The sequence below is a fragment of the Oncorhynchus tshawytscha genome, linkage group LG17 (assembly GCF_018296145.1).
Source record: "Oncorhynchus tshawytscha isolate Ot180627B linkage group LG17, Otsh_v2.0, whole genome shotgun sequence".
Lineage (NCBI taxonomy): Eukaryota > Metazoa > Chordata > Actinopteri > Salmoniformes > Salmonidae > Oncorhynchus > Oncorhynchus tshawytscha.
In genome coordinates, this window is record NC_056445.1 from 19,077,802 (window position 1) to 19,098,655 (window position 20,854).

At 45.2% G+C, this 20,854-nt stretch overlaps 1 protein-coding gene across 1 annotated transcript in view; it reads left to right on the forward strand.

The window, feature by feature from the left end:
* The first annotated feature begins 427 nt into the window (after nucleotides 1–427).
* The window catches only part of LOC112217197 (netrin-4), a 29,424-nt gene continuing 8,997 nt past the window's right edge, over nucleotides 428–20,854 (forward strand). The window contains exons 1-5 of the mRNA XM_042300353.1: nucleotides 428–904; nucleotides 1,588–2,129; nucleotides 11,080–11,352; nucleotides 19,987–20,113; nucleotides 20,299–20,484. Of these exons, the coding sequence (XP_042156287.1) occupies nucleotides 847–904; nucleotides 1,588–2,129; nucleotides 11,080–11,352; nucleotides 19,987–20,113; nucleotides 20,299–20,484 (1,186 nt within the window). The 5' untranslated portion in view covers nucleotides 428–846. The remainder of the gene's footprint in view (nucleotides 905–1,587; nucleotides 2,130–11,079; nucleotides 11,353–19,986; nucleotides 20,114–20,298; nucleotides 20,485–20,854) is intronic.

Here is a 20,854-nt window from a genome sequence, read left to right on the forward strand (position 1 = left end):
TACCTACACAAAAATATCCAACCTTATATTTTACCGACAAAATTAGCTTTTTCCATCAGGTTTGTTGTCATTTTTTTTATCGGACATATAGGCCTACTTTATTCGCATAAAAAGGTTGGTTGGAAACGCGGTTAGAGTCTCCTTTCTAAAAGGGGGCAATTATTACCAATTTGGATCCTGTTCAGCTCACGAGCCTCAATAATTCTGGACCCTGGGTTTTGTTATTCTGTGTTCCTTTGTTTTGTTTAAACGATGTGTCAATAAACTTTACCGTACGTTTTTTTTATCCGGATAAGTGTCTGTGGATTGGAGAGGTTTGGATGACCACAGCGTGCCAGCTCTGACCTGACACTAACTGGATCCTGACGACCAGGAATGTTCCTTTAAAGAGAAAAATGCAAAGAGACGGGGCGGAGCCGCAAGCCCGCTGTCACACTCTCAGTATTCCATAGTAGATTCACAGTTTATCTTCAGGCCATCAGCAAGCAAATTAACTAACTGTAAGGTAGAAGGTCCCGGCGAATACGAGAGAACGCAAATCAGTCCTCGGCTTTTGCAGAAGTAATGCGGAATAATGGAATACTTTTCCCTGGGTGTCTGAACCGGCTGTGTTGTCAAACTGGGGTCTTTGTTCTTCTTTGATCATATCTGATTGTTATTGAAAAAGGGAAAGTAAAGACTATACTGGCTTTGAACCTTGGCTTTACATTCGGAGGATGAAATCTTGCATCTATTTGCCACTTGAATAACACCAACGAGGTGTCGCGTTGCCTATTCACAAGGCTTCTCTCTAGGTATCTCATCGCCTAACCTCTTCTTGGGAACACTTGCTCGTGGGTCGGAACTATGATGTGGACTTTGTTTGCTGTTTTTACCTGCACTGGACTATCTGGTATTCTTGCAGGTTTGTATTTTTGCTTTAAAAAAAAACCTGCTTCTAATCGAATTCAATTCATAGGCAGTGTATTCATTGTGTGCAACAATGTAGCGTTCCCGCTGTCTCGGAACAATACGTCTGACAAGTGCAGCAACGGTGACGAAAGTATTTCCTTACGCTCCGCTCTGTTGACCACCTCGGGTCAACATTCTGTTTGTGTGGAGGTGAAACTCGTGTCTCATGATATCACTGAGATTTTCTCTATAATGTAGAATGTTTTCAAACCAAACACAAATATACCGATATGTTTTATAACTATGTAATAACCTCAAAAGACCCATAACAATGAAGGCTGCTGTGAGCTACCATCCATTGTTGACTGCCAAAAATCTATTTTGAATACCTGCCCACATTATAAACAGAATTGTTGTGTTATATGAAACCCCCGTTCGTTCCCCTGTGTGCATGTTGGCCGTGGAGAGGCTCTTAAAGATGGCAGTGTACCCCAGAAGGTGTTCTTACATCCCACACCCAATGCATCTGGAACTCGTCTGGAGTGCACATCCTCCTCCCGTAGCCGCCCAAAAATTGATCTCTGTCAAAGTCCACACTGAAGCATTCAAGTCTAAACTTTTAGCTTCAAGTTTAGATTAAATACACAAGAGATCCTCGTCCATCTCCTATAACCTGTCCTATCTCTCTTCCTATAGATTTGGGTCGTGTAGGGGGGGTAGCCGCTCGCTGTGAGAGCCAGGCATGTAACCCCCGAATGGGCAATCTGGTGCTAGGCCGCAGGGTCCTGACCCAGACCGTGTGTGGCTACAAGGGCACCGAGCCCTACTGCTCCTACTCTGACCCCTCCTCCTCCACAGCGCCCTGCCCCCCGGCCAGGTGTGGGGAGTGCAATGCGGCCCTCCCCCTGCAGGCCCACCTGGCTGCAGCCATGGCCGACTCCTCCTTCCGCCACCCCAACACCTGGTGGCAGTCGTCCGGGGAAGTGGAGTCTGAGACTCTGCAGCTGGATCTGGAGGCAGAATTCATCTTCACCCACCTGATCATGGTGTTCCGCTCACCCCGCCCTACCGCCATGACCCTGGAGCGCTCACAGGACTTCGGGCAGACCTGGAAGATATTGCAGTACTACGCCAGGAACTGTAGCGCCACCTTTGGAATGAAGGAGGGAAAGGCAGTGCTGGACAGGGCCCCCTGCACCTCCAAATACTCTGTAGCTTACCCCTGTACCAGGGGAGAGGTGAGGAGGGATTGAGGAGGGCTTTTGTGTGTTTGTGTGTGTGTGTGTGTGTGTGTGTGGGGTGTGTGTGTGTGTGTGTGTGTGTGTGTGTGTGTGTGTACAGAGACAGACAGGACTGTCTGAGACAGAACCAGGTGTTAGTCCAGACAGCAGCTCAGACTCACACCTCTAGCCGTCCAGGATGTGCCCTGTCATGGCACCTTACTTATGGATGGATGAACAGCTGGAAGGAAGGAGGGATGATAGATGTTGGCTACTGTACTACACACAGGAGTGTCCACTCCACTTCCCCCCATTCATAAAGCTAACCTGCATATTCCCCTGTGTGTCTGAATCATGGGTCTCTAATCTAAATACAGGTACTAATCAAAACCGTGATGAGTTGAGTCAGGTGTGTTAGTGCTGGGCCGGAACTCCAGTCTGCACACCCTAACCTCTCTACAGCTCTCTACACCCTGGGTAGTCCATAGAGTCCAAGACAGCTGCAGCACTACGGAGGATAGTGTTATTACTAGGGAAGGATGGTTATCAGGTGGGGGTGGGGATTATGTGGTATGAAAGGGTTCCTGGCAGCACCTTGATGTCTAACTGAAAGAGTGTGTGAGTGGTTTCAGCTCCTACCAAGGCAGAGCTAACGGTACACAGTGCAGGGAGATCATGTAGTGCAGGGTTCCTCAACTGGCAGCCCACGGGACCAATTTGGTGGTTATATTTGCACCACCCAAATTTTCTGAGAATAAAAAAAAAAAAAAAAAATGTTTTTTATTTTTTATATTTTTTATATAAAAGACTGTAAAAACAAACACCAAGTAATCAGCTCCAAGTAATTTTAATTTAGGAAATCTGTTCCCAAGTATTCACACTCATAAGAGAGAGACACGTGATTGTAAACAAAAGTAAGCAAGGTTTGAAATGATTGTTTTAGTCAAACATTATATCTGTTTGGGCTTCTAGCGGTTCATTTGCCGTCTACAAATGATTTCCAAATATGATCCAGCCCCCCGACCATCCACGTCAGAAAATAATGGGCCGCGGCTGAATCTAGTTGATGATCCCTGATGTAGTGCATGTTGACTCTGTAATGACTCTAGTTGATGATCCCTGATGTAGTGCATGTTGACTCTGTATTGACTCTAGTTGATGATCTCTGATGTAGTGCATGTTGACTCTGAAATGACTCTAGTTGATGATCTCTGATGTAGTGCATGTTGACTCTGTAATGACTCTAGTTGATGATCTCTGATGTAGTGCATGTTGACTCTGTAATGACTCTAGTTGATGATCCCTGATGTAATGCATGTTGACTCTGTAATGAATCTAGTTGATGATCCCTGATGTAGTGCATGTTGACTCTAGTTGATGATGCCTGATGTAGTGCATGTTGACTCTGTAATGAATCTAGTTGATGATCCCTGATCTAGTGCATGTTGACTCTGTAATGAATCTAGTTGATGATCCCTGATCTAGTGCATGTTGACTCTGTAATTAATCTAGTTGATGATCCCTGATGTAGTGCATGTTGACTCTGTAATGACTCTGGTTGATGATCCCTGATCTAGTGCATGTTGACTCTGTAATGACTCTAGTTGATGATCCCTGATGTAGTGTATGTTGACTCTGTAATGACTCTAGTTGATGATCCCTGATGTAGTGCATGTTGACTCTGTAATGACTCTGGTTGATGATCCCTGATCTAGTGCATGTTGACTCTGTAATGACTCTAGTTGATATTCCCTGATCTAGTGCATGTTGACTCTGTAATGACTCTAGCTGATGATCCCTGATGTAGTGCATCAGTAATGACTATGGTTGATGATCTCTGATCTAGTGCATTTTGACTCTGTAATGACTCTAGTTGATGATGCCTGATGTAGTGCATGTTGACTCTAGTTGATGATCCCTGATGTAGTGCATGTTGACTCTGTAATGACTCTAGTTGATGATACCTGATGTAGTGCATGTTGACTCTGTAATGACTCTGGTTGATGATCCCTGATCTAGTGCATGTTGACTCTGTAATGACTCTAGTTGATGATCCCTGATCTAGTGCATGTTGACTCTGAATTGACTCTAGTTGATGATCCCAGATGTAGTGCATGTTGACTCTGGTTGATGATCCCTGATGTAGTGCATGTTGACTCTAGTTGATGATCCCTGATGTAGTGCATGTGGACTCTGTAATGACTCTAGTTGATGATCCCTGATGTAGTGCATCAGTAATGACTATGGTTGATGATCTCTGATCAAGTGCATGTTGACTCTGTAATGACTCTAGTTGATGATCCCTGATCTAGTGCATGTTGACTCTGTAATGACTCTAGTTGATGATCCCTGATGTAGTGCATGTGGACTCTGTAATGACTATAGTTGATGATCCCTGATGTAGTGCATGTTGACTCTGTAATGACTCTAGTTGATGATCCCTGATGTAGTGCATGTTGAATCTAGTTGATGATCCCCGATGTAGTGCATGTTGACTCTAGTTGATGATCCCTGATGTAGTGCATGTGGACTCTGTAATGACTCTAGTTGATGATCCCTGATGTAGTGCATCAGTAATGACTATGGTTGATGATCTCTGATCTAGTGCATGTTGACTCTGTAATGACTCTAGCTGATGATCCCTGATGTAGTGCATGTTGACTCTAGTTGATGATCCCTAATGTAGTGCATGTTGACTCTGTAATGACTCTAGTTGATGATCCCTGATGTATTGCATCAGTAATGACTATGGTTGATGATCTCTGATCTAGTGCATGTTGACTCTGTAATGACTCTAGTTGATGATCCCTGATCTAGTGCATGTTGACTCTGTAATGACTCTAGTTGATGATCCCTGATGTAGTGCATGTTGACTCTGTAATTAATCTAGTTGATGATCCCTAATGTAGTACATGTTGACTCTGTAATGACTCTAGTTGATGATCCCTGATGTATTGCATCAGTAATGACTATGGTTGATGATCTCTGATCTAGTGCATGTTGACTCTGTAATGACTCTAGTTGATGATACCTGATGTAGTGCATGTTGACTCTGTAATGAATGTAGTTGATGATCCCTGATGTAGTGCATGTTGACTCTGTAATTAATCTAGTTGATGATCCCTGATGTAGTGCATGTTGACTCTGTAATGACTCTGGTTGATGATCCCTGATCTAGTGCATGTTGACTCTAGTTGATGATCCCTGATCTAGTGCATGTTGACTCTGTAATGACTCTAGTTGATGATCCCTGATGTAGTGCATGTTGACTCTGTAATGACTTTAATTGATGATCCCTGATATAGTGCATGTTGACACTGTAATGACTCTAGTTGATGATCCCTGATGTAGTGCATGTTGTACCTGTAATGACTCTCGTTGATCATCCCCGATGTAGTGCATGTTGACTCTAGTTGATGATCCCTGATCTAGTGCTTGTTGACTCTGTAATTACTCTAGTTGATGATCCCTGATGTAGTGCATGTTGACTCGGTAATGACTCTAGTTGATGATCCCTGATGTAGTGCATGTTGACTCTGTAATGACTCTGGTTGATGATCCCTGATCTAGTGCATGTTGTCTCTGTAATGACTCTAGTTGATGATTCCTGATCTAGTGCATGTTGACTCTGTAATGACTCTAGTTGATGATCCCTGATGTAGTGCATCAGTAATGACTATGGTTGATGATCTCTGATCTAGTGCATTTTGACTCTGTAATGACTCTAGTTGATGATGCCTGATGTAGTGCATGTTGACTCTAGTTGATGATCCCTGATCTAGTGCATGTTGACTCTGTAATGACTCTGGTTGATGATCCCTGATCTAGTGCATGTTGACTCTGTAATGACTCTAGTTGATGATCCCTGATGTAGTGCATGTTGACCCTCTAATGACTCTAGTTGATGATCCCTGATGTAGTGTATGTTGACTCTGGTTGATGATCCCTGATGTAGTGCATGTTGACTCTAGTTGATGGTCCCTGATGTAGTGCATGTGGACTCTGTAATGACTCTATTTGATGATCCCTGATGTAGTGCATCAGTAATGACTATGGTTGATGATCTCTGATCTAGTGCATGTTGACTCTGTAATGACTCTAGTTGATGATCCCTGATGTAGTGCATGTTGACTCTGTAATGACTTTAATTGATGATCCCTGATATAGTGCATGTTGACTCTGTAATGACTCTAGTTGATGATCCCTGATGTAGTGCATGTTGAACCTGTAATGACTCTAGTTGATCATCCCTGATGTAGTGCATGTTGACTCTAGTTGATGATCCCTGATCTAGTGCATGTGGACTCTGTAATGACTCTAGTTGATGATCCCTGATGTAGTGCATGTGGACACTGTAATGACTCTAGTTGATGATCCCTGATGTAGTGCATGTTGACCCTGTAATGACTTTAGTTGATGATCCCTGATATAGTGCATGTTGACTCTGTAATGACTCTAGTTGATGATCCCTGATGTAGTGCATGTTGACTCTAGTTGATGATCCCCGATGTAGTGCATGTTGACTCTAGTTGATGATCCCTGATGTAGTGCATGTTGACTCTAGTTGATGATCCCCGATGTAGTGCATGTTGACTCTAGTTGATGATCCCTGATGTAGTGCATGTGGACTCTGTAATAACTCTAGTTGATGATCCCTGATGTAGTGCATCAGTAATGACTATGGTTGATGATCTCTGATCTAGTGCATGTTGACTCTGTAATGACTCTAGTTGATGATCCCTGATGTAGTGCATGTTGAGTCTAGTTGATGATCCCTGATCTAGTGCATGTTGACTCTGTAATGACTCTAGTTGATGATCCCTAATGTAGTGCATGTTGACTCTAAAATGACTCTAGTTGATGATCCCTGATGTATTGCATCAGTAATGACTATGGTTGATGATCTCTGATCTAGTGCATGTTGACTCTGTAATGACTCTAGTTGATGATCTCTGATCTAGTGCATGTTGACTCTGTAATGACTCTAGTTGATGATCCCTGATCTAGTGCATGTTGACTCTGTAATGACTCTAGTTGATGATCCCTGATGTAGTGCATGTTGACTCTGTAATGACTCTGGTTGATGATCCCTGATCTAGTGCATGTTGTCTCTGTAATGACTCTAGTTGATGATTCCTGATCTAGTGCATGTTGACTCTAGTTGATGATCCCTGATCTAGTGCATGTTGACTCTAGTTGATGATCCCTGATCTAGTGCATGTTGACTCTGTAATGACTCTAGTTGATGATCCCTGATGTAGTGCATGTTGACTCTGTAATGACTCTAATTGATGATCCCCGATGTAGTGCATGTTGACTCTTTAATGACTCTTTCATGAAGCGAGACACTGTGATAGTAGCATGACCTTTACCCTCTAACCCCTGTCTGTTGACCCTGAGGTCAGGGGAGGGGTCCAGACTCCAGTGTCCTTTCAGCTCCTCAAAACAGAGCCTGCTATACTAAACCATCCTCCACTCTCTCTATCGCTATGGCTACTATATTTATCTTGTGTTCATCATTAACTTAAATCATAATGCTGACATAATGCTGACAGCTCAATTGTCTGTGGACTGTCTCAGGTGATGACAGCAAGGCATGTACAGAACTGTGTGTGTACTTTACCATGGGAGCTGAGAGTTGTGCTCCGTGTGTTTATGTCCATACAGAGGGCAAGGTGCACACGCGAATATGCCTTCCCTGTCAGGCTTTCACCTACTAGCTCAATATGTCAAGTGCATCTCTGTGTGACTGTGTGTTTGTGTCTGTGTGACTGTGTGTTGGTGTCTGTGTGACTGTGTGTTTGTGTCTGTGTGACTGTGTGTTTACGTATTGAATGTTTGAGCTTAACTGGAGTGACAGTTATGTGTCGAGTAGGTGACTGTGTGTATGTGTTTGTGTGTATATACACCCGTGTGTGTGTTTAGTCAGTGTTAAGTGTTTGGGCTCCTGCAATCAGATAAGTGTTTAGCTGTGATGGATAGCAAGAAGGAGGGAGGGGGAGGAGGTGTGTCTTAGCTTGGAGCGATACTGTGAGGGAGCAGGTATTCCCAGCTTTCCCCCTTCTTTATCTGATGAACATTAAAAAGCATGTCATCTCTTGTGCTGAGAGCTGAACATGTTCATCTGAATGGGGGAAAACCTGGGAGGCTTGTTCAGGTACTAACTGAAGAGGTTGTTGGAGTGCTCAGCGCTCCTTGTGTTATTTATGAGGTCAGCTGGGCTGGAAGAATGTGTGTTTAGGTGTTATAGAGACTGTGATCTTCTTAGGGAGGGAGCCGTCCAACCAGAGCCCCACACACACCTCTCTCTCTCTGTCTGTCAGGGAGGAAGTGCCCTTTGCCCTGATGGAAGTTGGTCCTGCGGGCGAGACGGCCCATCCCCCTCCTCTCGCGATCTCTCTCTCTCTGTCTCTCTCTCTTGCTCTCTCCCTCCATCAATGCCCATTGTTCCTGTTTACCAGAATACAGTCCACAGCGCTTTGATGGAATTAGGGCTGTTAAAGCCAGACTTACACTGTTTTTCAGATTGTAACAGGAAGAAAAGATTATGAGCGTAGAAAAGCCACATGCTCCCCCTAACTAAGGTTTCTGTGGGACTGCTCTCTCTGTTTCTATAGTTTGACAGAGAGAGCATACCCAGACAATGACTTGACATTTCGTATGCACGAAAAACTTGAATGAGATTCTTCATTTGTTTGTTTGTATGTGTGTTAGAGTTTGCATTCGTTGTGTGGGTTGCATGAAGTCTGTGCCCACTTCCTGCAGCTGGAGCATACAGAAGGCCTCTTGTGGAATCTCTGCAGGGTTTGGGAATGTTGATTGGGTAAGTGTGTGTGTAGTTGGGAATGTTCATTGGATGTTGTGTGTGGAGTTTGGGATTGTCCATTGGGGATGTGTTTGTGTGTGGGGTGTGTGTGTGTGGGACAGTGTTGCTGTGGTGTCGCCGGGCTATCGCAGAGCCTTTGTCCAGGGCTAAGTTATGTGGGGCTGCATCTCTCGCCCGCTCTTTGTCTCGTCCTCCTCTCCCGCGGACTGGCGCCCCTTGCCCTATTTGTTGTGTTCCCTTAATTGCGAACACAATGCCGTGACTCTGTGACCTATTCCAACAACAGGGAACTTAATAGTGCTCCTCCCATCACACCCCAGGCCAGCCATACAGCCAATGGGGACACAGCATGGGCTCGACTCACACAGTCAACCCCCCAAAAAACACACACACACCCCTCACCCAATGGTATCTATGTCAGGGATACTTCTCTGTATACATCAATGATGTCGCTCTTGCTGCTGGTGATTCCTTGATCCACCTCTACGCAGATGACACCATTCTGTATACCTCTGGCCCTTCTTTGGACACTGTGTTAACTAACCTCTAGATGAGCTTCAATGCCATACAACTCTCCTTCCGTGGCCTCCAACTGCTCTTAAATGCTAGTAAAACTAAATGCATTCTCTTCAACCGATCGCTGCCCGCACCTGCACGCCCGTCCAGCATCACTACTCTGGACGGTTCTGACTTAGAATATGTGGACAACTACAAATACCTAGGTGTCTGGCTAGACTGTAAACTCTCCTTCCAGACTCTCATTAAACATCTCCAATCCAAAAATAAATCTAGAATCGGCTTCCTATTTTGCAACAAAGCATCCTTCACTCATGCTGCCAAACATACCCTTGTAAAACTGACCATCCTACCGATCCTTGACTTCGGCAATGTCATTTACAAAATAGCCTCCAACACTCTACTCAACAAATTGGATACAGTCTATCACAGTGCCATCCGTTTTGTCACCAAAGCCCCATATACTACCCACCACTGCGACCTGTATGCTCTCATTGGCTGGCCCTCGCTTCATATTCATCGCCAAACCCACTGGCTCCAGGTCATCTACAAGTCTCTGGTAGGTAAAGCCCCGCCTTATCTCAGCTCACTGGTCACCATAGCAGCACCCACCCGTAGCACGCACTCCATTAGGTATATGTCACTGGTCACCCCCAAAGCCAATTCTTTCTTTGGCCGCCTCTCCTTCCAGTTCTCTGCTGCCAATGACTGGAACGAACTGCAAAAATCACTAAAGCTGGACTCTTATCTCCCTCACTAGTTTTAAGCACCAGCTGTCAGGGCAGCTCACAGATCACTGCACCTGTACATAGCTCATCTGTAAATAACCCATCCAATCTACCTCATCCCCATACTGTATTTCTTTATTTACCTTGCTCCTTTGCACCCCAGAATCTCTACTTGCACATTCATCTTCTGTACATTCTACCATTCCAGTGTTTAATTGCTATATTGTAATTACTTCGCCACCATAGCCTATTTATTGCCTTACGTCTCTTATCCTGCCTCCTTTGCACATGCTGTATATAGATTTTTGTACTGTATTATTGATTGTATGTTTTGTTTATTCCATGTGTAACTCTGTGTTGTTGTATGTGTCGAACTGCTTTCCTTTATCTTGGCCAGGTCGCAGTTGCAAATGAGAACTTGTTCTCAACTAGCCTACCTGGTTAAATAAAGGTGAAATAAAAAAATAAAAAAATACATACTCTCCTCCAATAACACTCCCTCCGAGCATAACACACTTCCCTCAATGACAACTAACTCCCCTTAAACAAACACACTTCTGCCCCAGTGATATCTGTGGCAGAAACACACTTCTGCCCCAGGGATATCTGTGGCAGAAACACACAGCCCTCTCAGGAACATTATTCACCCTCAACAACAGCAGCAGTGTAAGCAGGTTGCCATAGGAGCAGTCACCAGGGTGATGGCAGTTGTGCTTGGGCTGGAGGGTAATATGGAGGGATCATCAATTTAGGGATGCACGACTCAGAGAGGGAGAAAGAAGGAGAGACAGAGAGAGAGGTGCAGAAAAGAAGCTGCGTTGTCACCAAGTCTTGCATAATAACATAGTGCCACTAACTCGTATCATTTTGACTGATTGTTGGATTGGTTGATTGACAGGTGATCTACCGTGCCCTCCCCCAATGGGAATCTCTTGACCCGTATGGGGTGGCAGGCCAGGAGCAGCTGAGGGTGACCAACGTGCGCATACGTCTGCTGGAGCGCCAATCCTGTCCCTGCCAAGCCAAAGATCCCACCGTTGGAGCCCCGCTCACCCAGCACTTCGCCATTTATGACCTTATTGTGAAGGGCAGCTGCTTCTGCCACGGGCACGCCGAGCAGTGTGTCCCTGCGCCCGGCTACCGCCCTGTCAGGGACAGAACTAACCACGTGGTGAGTGTGTATGTGTGTGTGTCTGTGTTTCTGTCTGCATATCTGACTGTCTGTGTGCATGCATGCGTTTTGTGTATCAGTCATTAGCATAGTGATGAGGGATATCACCTTTCTCTGTCCCACTTCCTGTGCTGGGCTTGCTCTGTCTGGGTAGATAAAAAGCTGCCTTTCCTGTGATCCAGATTACAAAGGAAATGTTGATATGGATTCAGCACTGGGCTAATGATGGTGTGGAAGTCTCAAAAAGTGTGTGCTGATAAAGGTGTGAATGGACATGACTGATTCACAGTGTGTAGATGGACATTAGAGATGCAGCGAGCGTTTCCAGACTGCCTGTGGAACGTCTATCTCTGCCGTCTCCACAAGCAGTTCCGCCCGACGCCTTTTGAAGCAGAGCGCCTATTCTATTGCAATCAGCAGGTCCAGAGAGCAGGGAAAGTGAGTGTGATGAGTGTGACAACAGAACCTTTACACTGGAGACACAGACACAAAGACATAGACACAGAGACTGTCTGACTGTGGGTAACTATAACTTTGTGTATGAGTGTTAAGCCCACAATAGCAGTGTCTGTGGCAGTATTACAGTATCTAGGAGCTTGTATGGTTGCAGCCGGTCAGTCTGTCTCTTCTGTGTGAGCCCACTGTAATCAGAGGTGTCTGTCTGTCATCCTCCCCCATAATATCACTGGCTTATCTAGTAACCCAGTGGGCTACACCTAGTTAACTTAGTTTGGACTTGACTCTATCTAGGCTACAAAAGCATCCTCAGAATGTGTTTTAAGCTTTTAAATGTTGATATTCTAAACATTAGGATATATCACAATACAACATGACCTAACGTTGTAGGAACGTCAGTGTGTCGTGTGATATGAGGGAGAGTTGGGTAAACAAGCATTGAGACGTGGGACGGTATGAGGTTATATAAGTACTTTCTCTCTCTCTCTCTCTCTCTCTCTCTCTCTCTCTCTCTCTCTCTCTCTCTCTCTCTCTCTCTCTCTCTCTCTCTCTCTCTCTCTCTCTCTCTCTCTCTCTCTCTCTCTCTCTCTCTCTCTCTCTCTCTCTCTGTTTCTGTCAGCAGTTTGTTTTCTGTCTCTGTTTCGACCCAGGACGGTCATATCTACCAAACCCAAACAACCAGATCATGGCAAGACAGTGAGGAGAGATTAGAAGCCTGTAAACACACTCAAACAAGACGGGAGGGTGTGAGTTTGTGTACATGTTTTCCTGCCTAATTAGAACCAGAATGTCCTAACAAGGTAGGAAAACAAGAAACTTTTTGAAAAGTCAGGACTTTGTTCATGTTCTGAATTTCTTCAATTGCTATTTTAGGCTTAACGGTTAGGTTTAGTGTTTGGGGCTAAGGTCAGGGTTACGGTTAGGTTAGGAGTTAGGGTTAGGGTTTGAGGTTTAGGTTAGGTTAAGGGAAAATAGGATTTTGAATGGGAATATATTTTTACTCCCCAAAAAGTCCTGAAAATTCCGAGTACCCCTCACCATGGCACATGGAACGGGGCGGGGTCGGTTGTGGGTGGGGTCAGGCCTGAACCGGCCCCACCCACCACATGTTTTCATTGGTTGAGGGGCATTCACATTCCACCACGCTCTGATTGGTGATATGTCAGCACATACAGTATCAGTCAAAAAAAGTTTGGAAACACCTACTCATTCAAGGGTTGTTCTTCATTTGTACTATTTTCTACATTGTAGAATAGTAGTGAAGACATCAAAACTATGAAATAACACATATGGAATCATGTAGTAACCAAAAGTTTTAAACAAATCAAATATATATTTTATATTTTAGATTGTTCAAAGTAGCCACCCGTTGCCTTGATGACAGCTTTGCACACTCTTGGGATAACGCTCTCAGTAGCCGATGTGAACAAAACCTTTAAACAGGTCAACATTTACAAAGCCGCTGGAAAAGACGGATTACCAGGACGCGTACTCAAAGCATGCGCAGAACAACTGTCAAGTGTCTTCACTGACATTTTCAACCTCTCCCTGACCGAGTCTGTAATATCGACATGTTTAAAACAGACCACATAGTCCCTGTGCCCAAGGAAGCGAAGGTAACCTGCCTAAATGATTACCGCCCCGTGGCACTCACATCGGTAGCAATGAAGTGCTTTGAAAGGATGGTCATGGCTCACACCAACAGCATCCTCCCGGACATCCTAGACCCACTCCAATTCACATCCCGCCCCAACAGATCTACAGATGATGCAATCGCACTCCACACTGCCCTTTCTCAGCTGGACAAAAGGAACATCAATGTGATTATTCTGTTCATTGACTACAGCTCAGAGTTCAACACCATAGTGCTCACAAAGCTCATCACTAAGCTAAGGACTCTGGGACAAAACACCTCCCTCTGCAACTGGATCCTGGACTTCCTGACGGGCCGCCCTCAGGTGGTAAGAGTAGGCAACAATACGTCTGCCACGCTGACCCGTAACACTGGGGCCCCTCAGGGGTGTGTACTTAGTCCCCTCCTGTATTCCCTGTTCACCCACGACTGCGTGGCCAAACATGACTCCAGCACCATCATTAAGCTTGCTGACGACACAGCAGTGGTAGGCCTGCTCACCAACAACGATGAGACGGCCTATAGGGAGGAGGTCAGAGAACTGGCAGTGTGGTGCCAGGATAACAACCTCTCTCTCAATGTGAGCAAGACAAAGGAGCTGATCGTGGACTACAGGAAAAGGCTGGCCGAACACGCCCCCATTAACATCGATACAGGTGTAGTAGAGTGGGCCGAGAGTTTCAAGTTCCTTGGTGTCCACATCACCAACAAACTATCATGGTCTTAACCTACCAAGACAGTCGTGAAGAGGGCACGACAAAACCTTTTCCCCCTCAGGAGACTGAAAAGATTTGGCATGGGTCCCCAGATCCTCAAAAGGTTCTACAGCTGCACCATCGACAGCATCCTGAACAGTTGCATCACCGCCTGGTATGGCAACTGCTCGACATCTGACTGTAAGGCGCTACATAGGGTCGTGCAAACGGCCCAGTACATCACTAGGGCCAAGCTTCCTGCCATCCAGGAAGGCGGGGTCAGAGGAAAGCCCATAAAGTTGTCAGAGACTCCAGTCACCCAAGGTATAGACTGTTTTCTCTGCTATTCACGGCAAGTGGTACCGGAGCGCCAAGCCTAGGACCAAAAGGCTCCTTAACAGCTTTTACCCCCAAGCCATAAGACTGCTGAATAATTAATAAAATGGCCAACAGACAATTCACATTGACAACCCCCCCCCTTCCCTTTTGTACACTGCTGCTACTCGCTGTTCATTATCTATGCATAGTCACTTCAATCCCACCGACATGCACAAATTACCTCAACTAACCTGTACCTCCGCACACGGACTTGGTACCGGTGCCCCCTGTATATAGCCTCGTTATTGTTATTCTTATTGTGTTCTTATACTTTTTATTATTACTTTTTATTTTAGTCTACTTGGTAAATATATTCTTAACTCTTTTGGAACTGCACTGTTGGTTAAGGGCTTGTAAGTACGCATTTCACGGTAAAGTCTACACTTGTTTTGTTTGGCGCATGTGACAAATAAAGTTTGATTTGATTCTCTCAACCAGCTTCATGAGGTAGTCACCTGGAATGCATTTCAATTAACAGGTGTGCCTCGATAACAGTTACAAATTTATTTCCTTCTTAATACATTTGAGCCAATCAGTTGTGTTGTGACAAGGGGTGGTATACAGAAGATAGCCCTATTTGGTAAAAAACCAAATCCATATTATGGCAAGCACAGCTTAAAACAGCAAAGAGAAACAACAGTCCATCATTACTTTAAGATATGAAGGTCAGTCAATCCAGAAAATGTCAAGAACTTTTAAAGTTTCTTCAAGTGTAGTGGCAAAAACCATCAAGTGCTATGGGGAAACTGTCCCCCACTGAGGACCGCCACAGGAAAGGAAGACCTGGAATTACCTCTGCTGCAGAGGATAAGTTAATTAAGAGTTAACTAATTAACTGTGAGACGCAGAGTAGGTGAACGGATGATCTCTGCATGTGTAGTTCCCACCGTAAAGCATGGAGGAGGAGGTGTGGGGGTGCTTTGCTGGTGACACTGTCTGTGATTTATTTAGTATTCAATGCACATTTAATTAACATGGCTACCACAGCATTCTGCAGCGATATGCCATCCCATCTGGTTTGCGCTTAGTGGGACTATCATTTGTTTTTCAACAGGACTATGACCCAACACACCTCCAAGCTGTGTAAGGGCTATTTGACCACGAAGGAGAGTGATGGAGTGCTGCATCAGATGACCTGGCCTCCACAATCACCCGACCTCAACCCAATTGAGATGGTTTGGGATGAGTTGGACCGCAGAGTGCAGGAAAAGCAGCCAACAAATGCTCAGCATGTGTGGGAACTCCTTCAAGACTGTTGGAAAAACATTCCAGGTGAAGCTGGTTGAGAGAATACCAAGAGTGTGCAATGCTGTCATCAAGGCAAAGGCTGGTTTACTTTGAAGAATCTCAAATATAAAATATATGTTGATTTGTTTAACACTTTGTTTTGCTTAATACATGATTCCATATGTGTTATTTCATAGATTTGATGTCTTCACTATTATTTTACAATGTAGAAATAGTGTGAGTAGGTGTTTTCACACATCGAAAATATTAGTTTACTCCATTGCTATGGTCACCGGTGCCTGTCCTGTGGTGTAGTGTAATTTTTGGTTTGCCTTCAAAATAAAAATCCCTAATTGAAAGTGACGCAAACTAATACAAATAGTGGAATCATGCTATATTTGGACTAGATAATGCTAATTAAGGTTGGAATGTTGTTAGATAATTTAATATGAAATACAATAATTCATTAGTTTGACAATAAACATTAAACACGGTTGAAATCCCACTGTGGATGTATTAGACTGCATAATTGCTTTGGGGCATACAGTATGCACTGTACAGCCTTACCCCATTTCATGGGCGCACAATCCATGGGTATCAGCCTACTTAGTGAAACCCACAGAACATAACTATGTAGAGTTTACACAAATATTAGCATCTTAGCTCTTTTGCAGGACTCTGAAACCACTGTGAAATGAGCCATATTAGATCTGAATTTTCAATACACAATAGGTGGACTCGTGAGCTAATGTGGCTCATTTCACAGTTGTTTCCGAGTCCTACAATAGAGCTAATACACTAATATGTGTTTAAACTCTACATAGTTATGTTCTGTAGGTGTCACATAGGTTGGGCTGTTCAGTGCAATTTGAATGTTCAATATGCAGAATAGACTGACTGGGAAAGGGATTTCCCACAGTCAAAGTCTTGCAATGAGAGCTAAGATGCTAATATTTGTGTAAACTCTTGAGAATTGTTTTCTATGGGTGTGACTGTGTATGTAGGCTGATACCCTATTTCCTGGGGGCACAATCCATGGGTAAGGCCGTACAATGCATATAAGTATGCCCCCAAAGCAATTATGCAGTCTAATACATCCACAGTAGGATGTCATTTTTGTTGTTGTTGTAAACAACAGGTGTGGCCTAACAGTGAAAGGTTTACTGACAGGCCCTTCCCAACAATGCAGAGAGAAAGAAAATAGAGAAATAATAGAACAAATAAAACACAATAATAAAAGTAGTAATAGATACACAATTGGTAACGATAACTTGGTACTGGTACCCAATGTATTTAGCTGAGTTGATGTGCATGGGTACGAGGTAATTGAGGTAGATATGTACATATAACTCGGAATAGAGTGACAGATAGTCAACAGTAGCAGCAGCGTATGTGATGAGTCAAAAAGGGTAAATGCAGATAGTCTGGGTAGCTATTTGGTTAACTATTCAACTAACAATTTAGCAATCTTATGGCTTGGGATTAGACTTGGTGCATTGGTACCACTTGCCATGTGGTATCAGAGAGAACAGTCTATGACTTGGGTGGCTGGTGTCTATGACCATTTTTAGGGCCTTCCTCTGACACCGCCTGGTATAGAGGTCCTAGATGGCAGGGAGCTCGGGCCCAGTGATGTACTACTAGGCTGTGCGCACTACCCTCTGTAGCGCCTTGCGGTTGGATACCAAGCAGTTGTCATACCAAGTGGTGATGCAGCCAGTCAAGATGCACTCAATGGTGAAGCTGTAGAACTTTTTGAGGATCTGAGGACCCATGCCAAATCTTTTCAGCCTCCTGAGGGGGAAGAGGCTTGTCAATGAGGGACTTTTATTCTGAACCGCAATTCCACTTTTGTGGCTAATTGTTAATGTGGCTAGCTTCACATAGGTAGGGACAAGCATGTACCAGGGCAGCATTCAACAGGAGGACTGACACAACGTTGGCCAATGTTCAGATATAAATGTATTATGTAGAACAAACATGCCTCTCTGATTTAAGAAATCGTGTCAGTTCTATTCATGGCATTTGAGTCTGCAACGTTCCAAAACGTTTTTTTTTTACTGAACATGCCCAGGCGAACCCATTGAGTTACATGAACCCAGCTCTGTGCATCTCTTGTCTGGAAGGCCTCAGCAAATGAAACCGTGTGGTGGGCGGGGTAGACCGGGCCGACCACACCCACAGCCAACCCCGCCCGCCTAAGTGTGTCGTGGTGAGGGGCTTCTCAAAGATTCACTAAGACTAAGCTGTGTGTGTGTGTGTGTGTGTGTGTGTGTGTGTGTGTTTGTGTGAGTAGAGTAAACCCAGTAATCAGTGACCTTGATATTGAGGGTTATTAGTGCCCAGACAGTTTAGTGCAGTCCGAAGTGTTTTTGGGGAGAAACAGTGTTTTTGTTGTTGTGTTGCAGGGCTCACAGGTCCAGACCACATGGGAAGGTGATCATGGTCTGTGTGAGCCACTCTGAGTTGACCACAGAGCCAGTTTTTGACCCACATCCAACCCTCCTGGCCCATGCTCAGCTACTGGAGAGTTAGCAGCAATTCGCATAGCAAGCGGAGAGGCAGTATGAGTATCTCAGGGTTATAGAGACTTGCACTGTAACTGGAGTCTGAGAATGAGTTTCTGCAGAGGTGTTGGAATTTAAAGACTGCACCTCATGGAGAGTATTGTGCTATACAGGTGTTTGCCTGAGTACACACACACGCTGATGATCGGATTAACACACACACTTATCATGTTGTTTGGATGAATACACACACACACACACACACACACACACACACACACACACACACACACACACACACACACACTGCTGATGAATGACTTAATTTCACATTAGCCAATAAAGCTTTCGTGGGGGGGAGCTGTCGAGGTCTTCCTGAGCACCCCTCTGTACCCTCTGCCACCCCTCCCTGTCCATGTTCAACAACCTCTTTATCAGAGGGACAGAGTGTTTGAAATACAGGCCTGTCAAAACGGAACACGCACAAGCTCTTGGATATGGGGGTGGGGGGTGCAGGCATTAGTGTGTGTGCATTTGTATATGTATGTGCATTTTATTTGTGTGTGTGCTTGGGAGCCTGGCTGCTTGGGTTTGTATTTGTGCGTGTGTGTATTGGTGTTTGTGTATGCGCTAATTGTCCCATATCCCGCAGGTAAACATGTGAAATTGTTTGGAACACCAGCTGTCTGGAGCTTGGCCAATGTCTCTCTCTTCTCTCCTTCCCCCCTCTTTCTCCTCTCCTCCCCTTTCTTCTTCTCTCTACTTGCCTCCTTCCCCCTTTTCCACAATCAATCCTGGTTACAGATGATTTCATTCTCATTGATGTAGTTATGTACACAGAGTTCTTTCACTCCTTTTCTCTTTGTTTGTCCATTCCAGACCTACCACATCCATTTCTCACACTGTCTTACCTGCCTGTCCTTATCTTCCTCTATTCTCTTGGTTGATGGAATATGGTTGGGGTTATGTCTTGGGCTGGCACAGTGGCTGGGATTGAGTTTGAGATAAGGTTAGGGTTAGATCTGGGGTTAGTGAAAGGGCCTGGGATATGTCTCAGTTCCGGTAGCTACAGGTCTCTCCCATGTCCGTGTTTAACCCTCTGTGTGAGCGTCTGTGCAGCATAGGGGAGAGGGGAGAGGGCATTTTGAGGTAGAGGGCAGCAGCCTCTATAGCCATACACCGTGGGAAACAGAAACTACCACAGGTGTTGGAGTGTTGTTGAGCGTTTGTGTTCACTGTGTGTGTGTGCGCATGCGTCAGTGTGCTTGAATGTGTGCGTGTGTGTGTTCAGGCCTCTCTCTGTGTCTCTGTTCCCCACACAGAGGCACTGTAACCCAAACAGATAAATAGCTACCTCAGATGCCATGTCAACCTCCCACCTAGATCACATCATTAACCACTCACAGGAATGACAAGGAGACTGTTATTGTGCTCACAGCGCTGCATATTTCCGCAGACACACACACACACTGTCCTTTTCAGGCCCCTTTCGTCATGAGGCCAATGTTCATTTCCAGCGATGAAGCCAAACAATCAATCTCCATTCAGCAATTACAGGACAGGACCTGAAAGAGAACAGGCAGGGGAGCCCCCCCTACCCCCAGTGGTTAGACTTGGGGTGCTGCTGCTCTCACGTGGGGACTGCTCTCTCCCTTACACTGACCTCTTTGTCCCCTCCTTCCTCTCCTCTCTCCTCTCCCTCTCCTCTTCCTCTCCCTCTCCTCTTCCTCTCTTTCAGGTTCATGGGAAGTGTGTGTGTAGTCACAACACTGCAGGTGTTCACTGTGAGCGCTGTGCTCCGCTCTACAATGACCGACCCTGGCAACCTGCGGACGGACTCACAGGGGCTCCACACGAGTGCAGGAGTGAGTGACACTACTGCTATTCACGATACGCTAGGGCCAGGAGTTTTATCTGAGGATAGGATCTGGTCAGGAAAAACTCACGGCCCTACTTACAGCGATCATTGATCATAATGACCAATCAGTGCCTGTTTAGAGAAGATTGCCAGATATCTGTGATTCTGATGTCCCGCCCTGTCTCCCTATAGAGTGTAAGTGTAACGGGCATGCCCAGAGCTGCAGTTTTGATTGGTCGGTGTGGCGGGAGTCCGGCCAGCGCAGCGGAGGTGTGTGTGAGTGTCTACACAGCACAGAGGGACGCAACTGTCAGAGCTGTAAGACTGGCTTCTACAGAGACCCCCAGAGGGCGCACACGGCCCAGGACTCCTGTAAACGTAAGACAAACTCTCACACACGCACTCCAGATGGCTAAAGTAAAAGCTCAATGTACTTCAAAGATTTCAAGTAGTATTTGAACCCATGTCTGACTCACATTCACTGGCTTGCTCTATCACTCACTCACTGACTCAATCACACAAACACTCACACACATAAACACACACCGTAGGAATCCAGAAAACATGAGACACATACACACCGTATACACACACCCTTACTGGCAGAGCCAACTCATTCCTGCCCGGAATGCTGATTGCTGAGATCGCAAGCCGAGACGTGCTGGATAACGTCGCTCCTGATGGGCACCTGGTTCTTTGTGTGGGTGTGTGTGTGTGTGTGTCTGAGTGTCAGTGTGTGCTGTTTGTG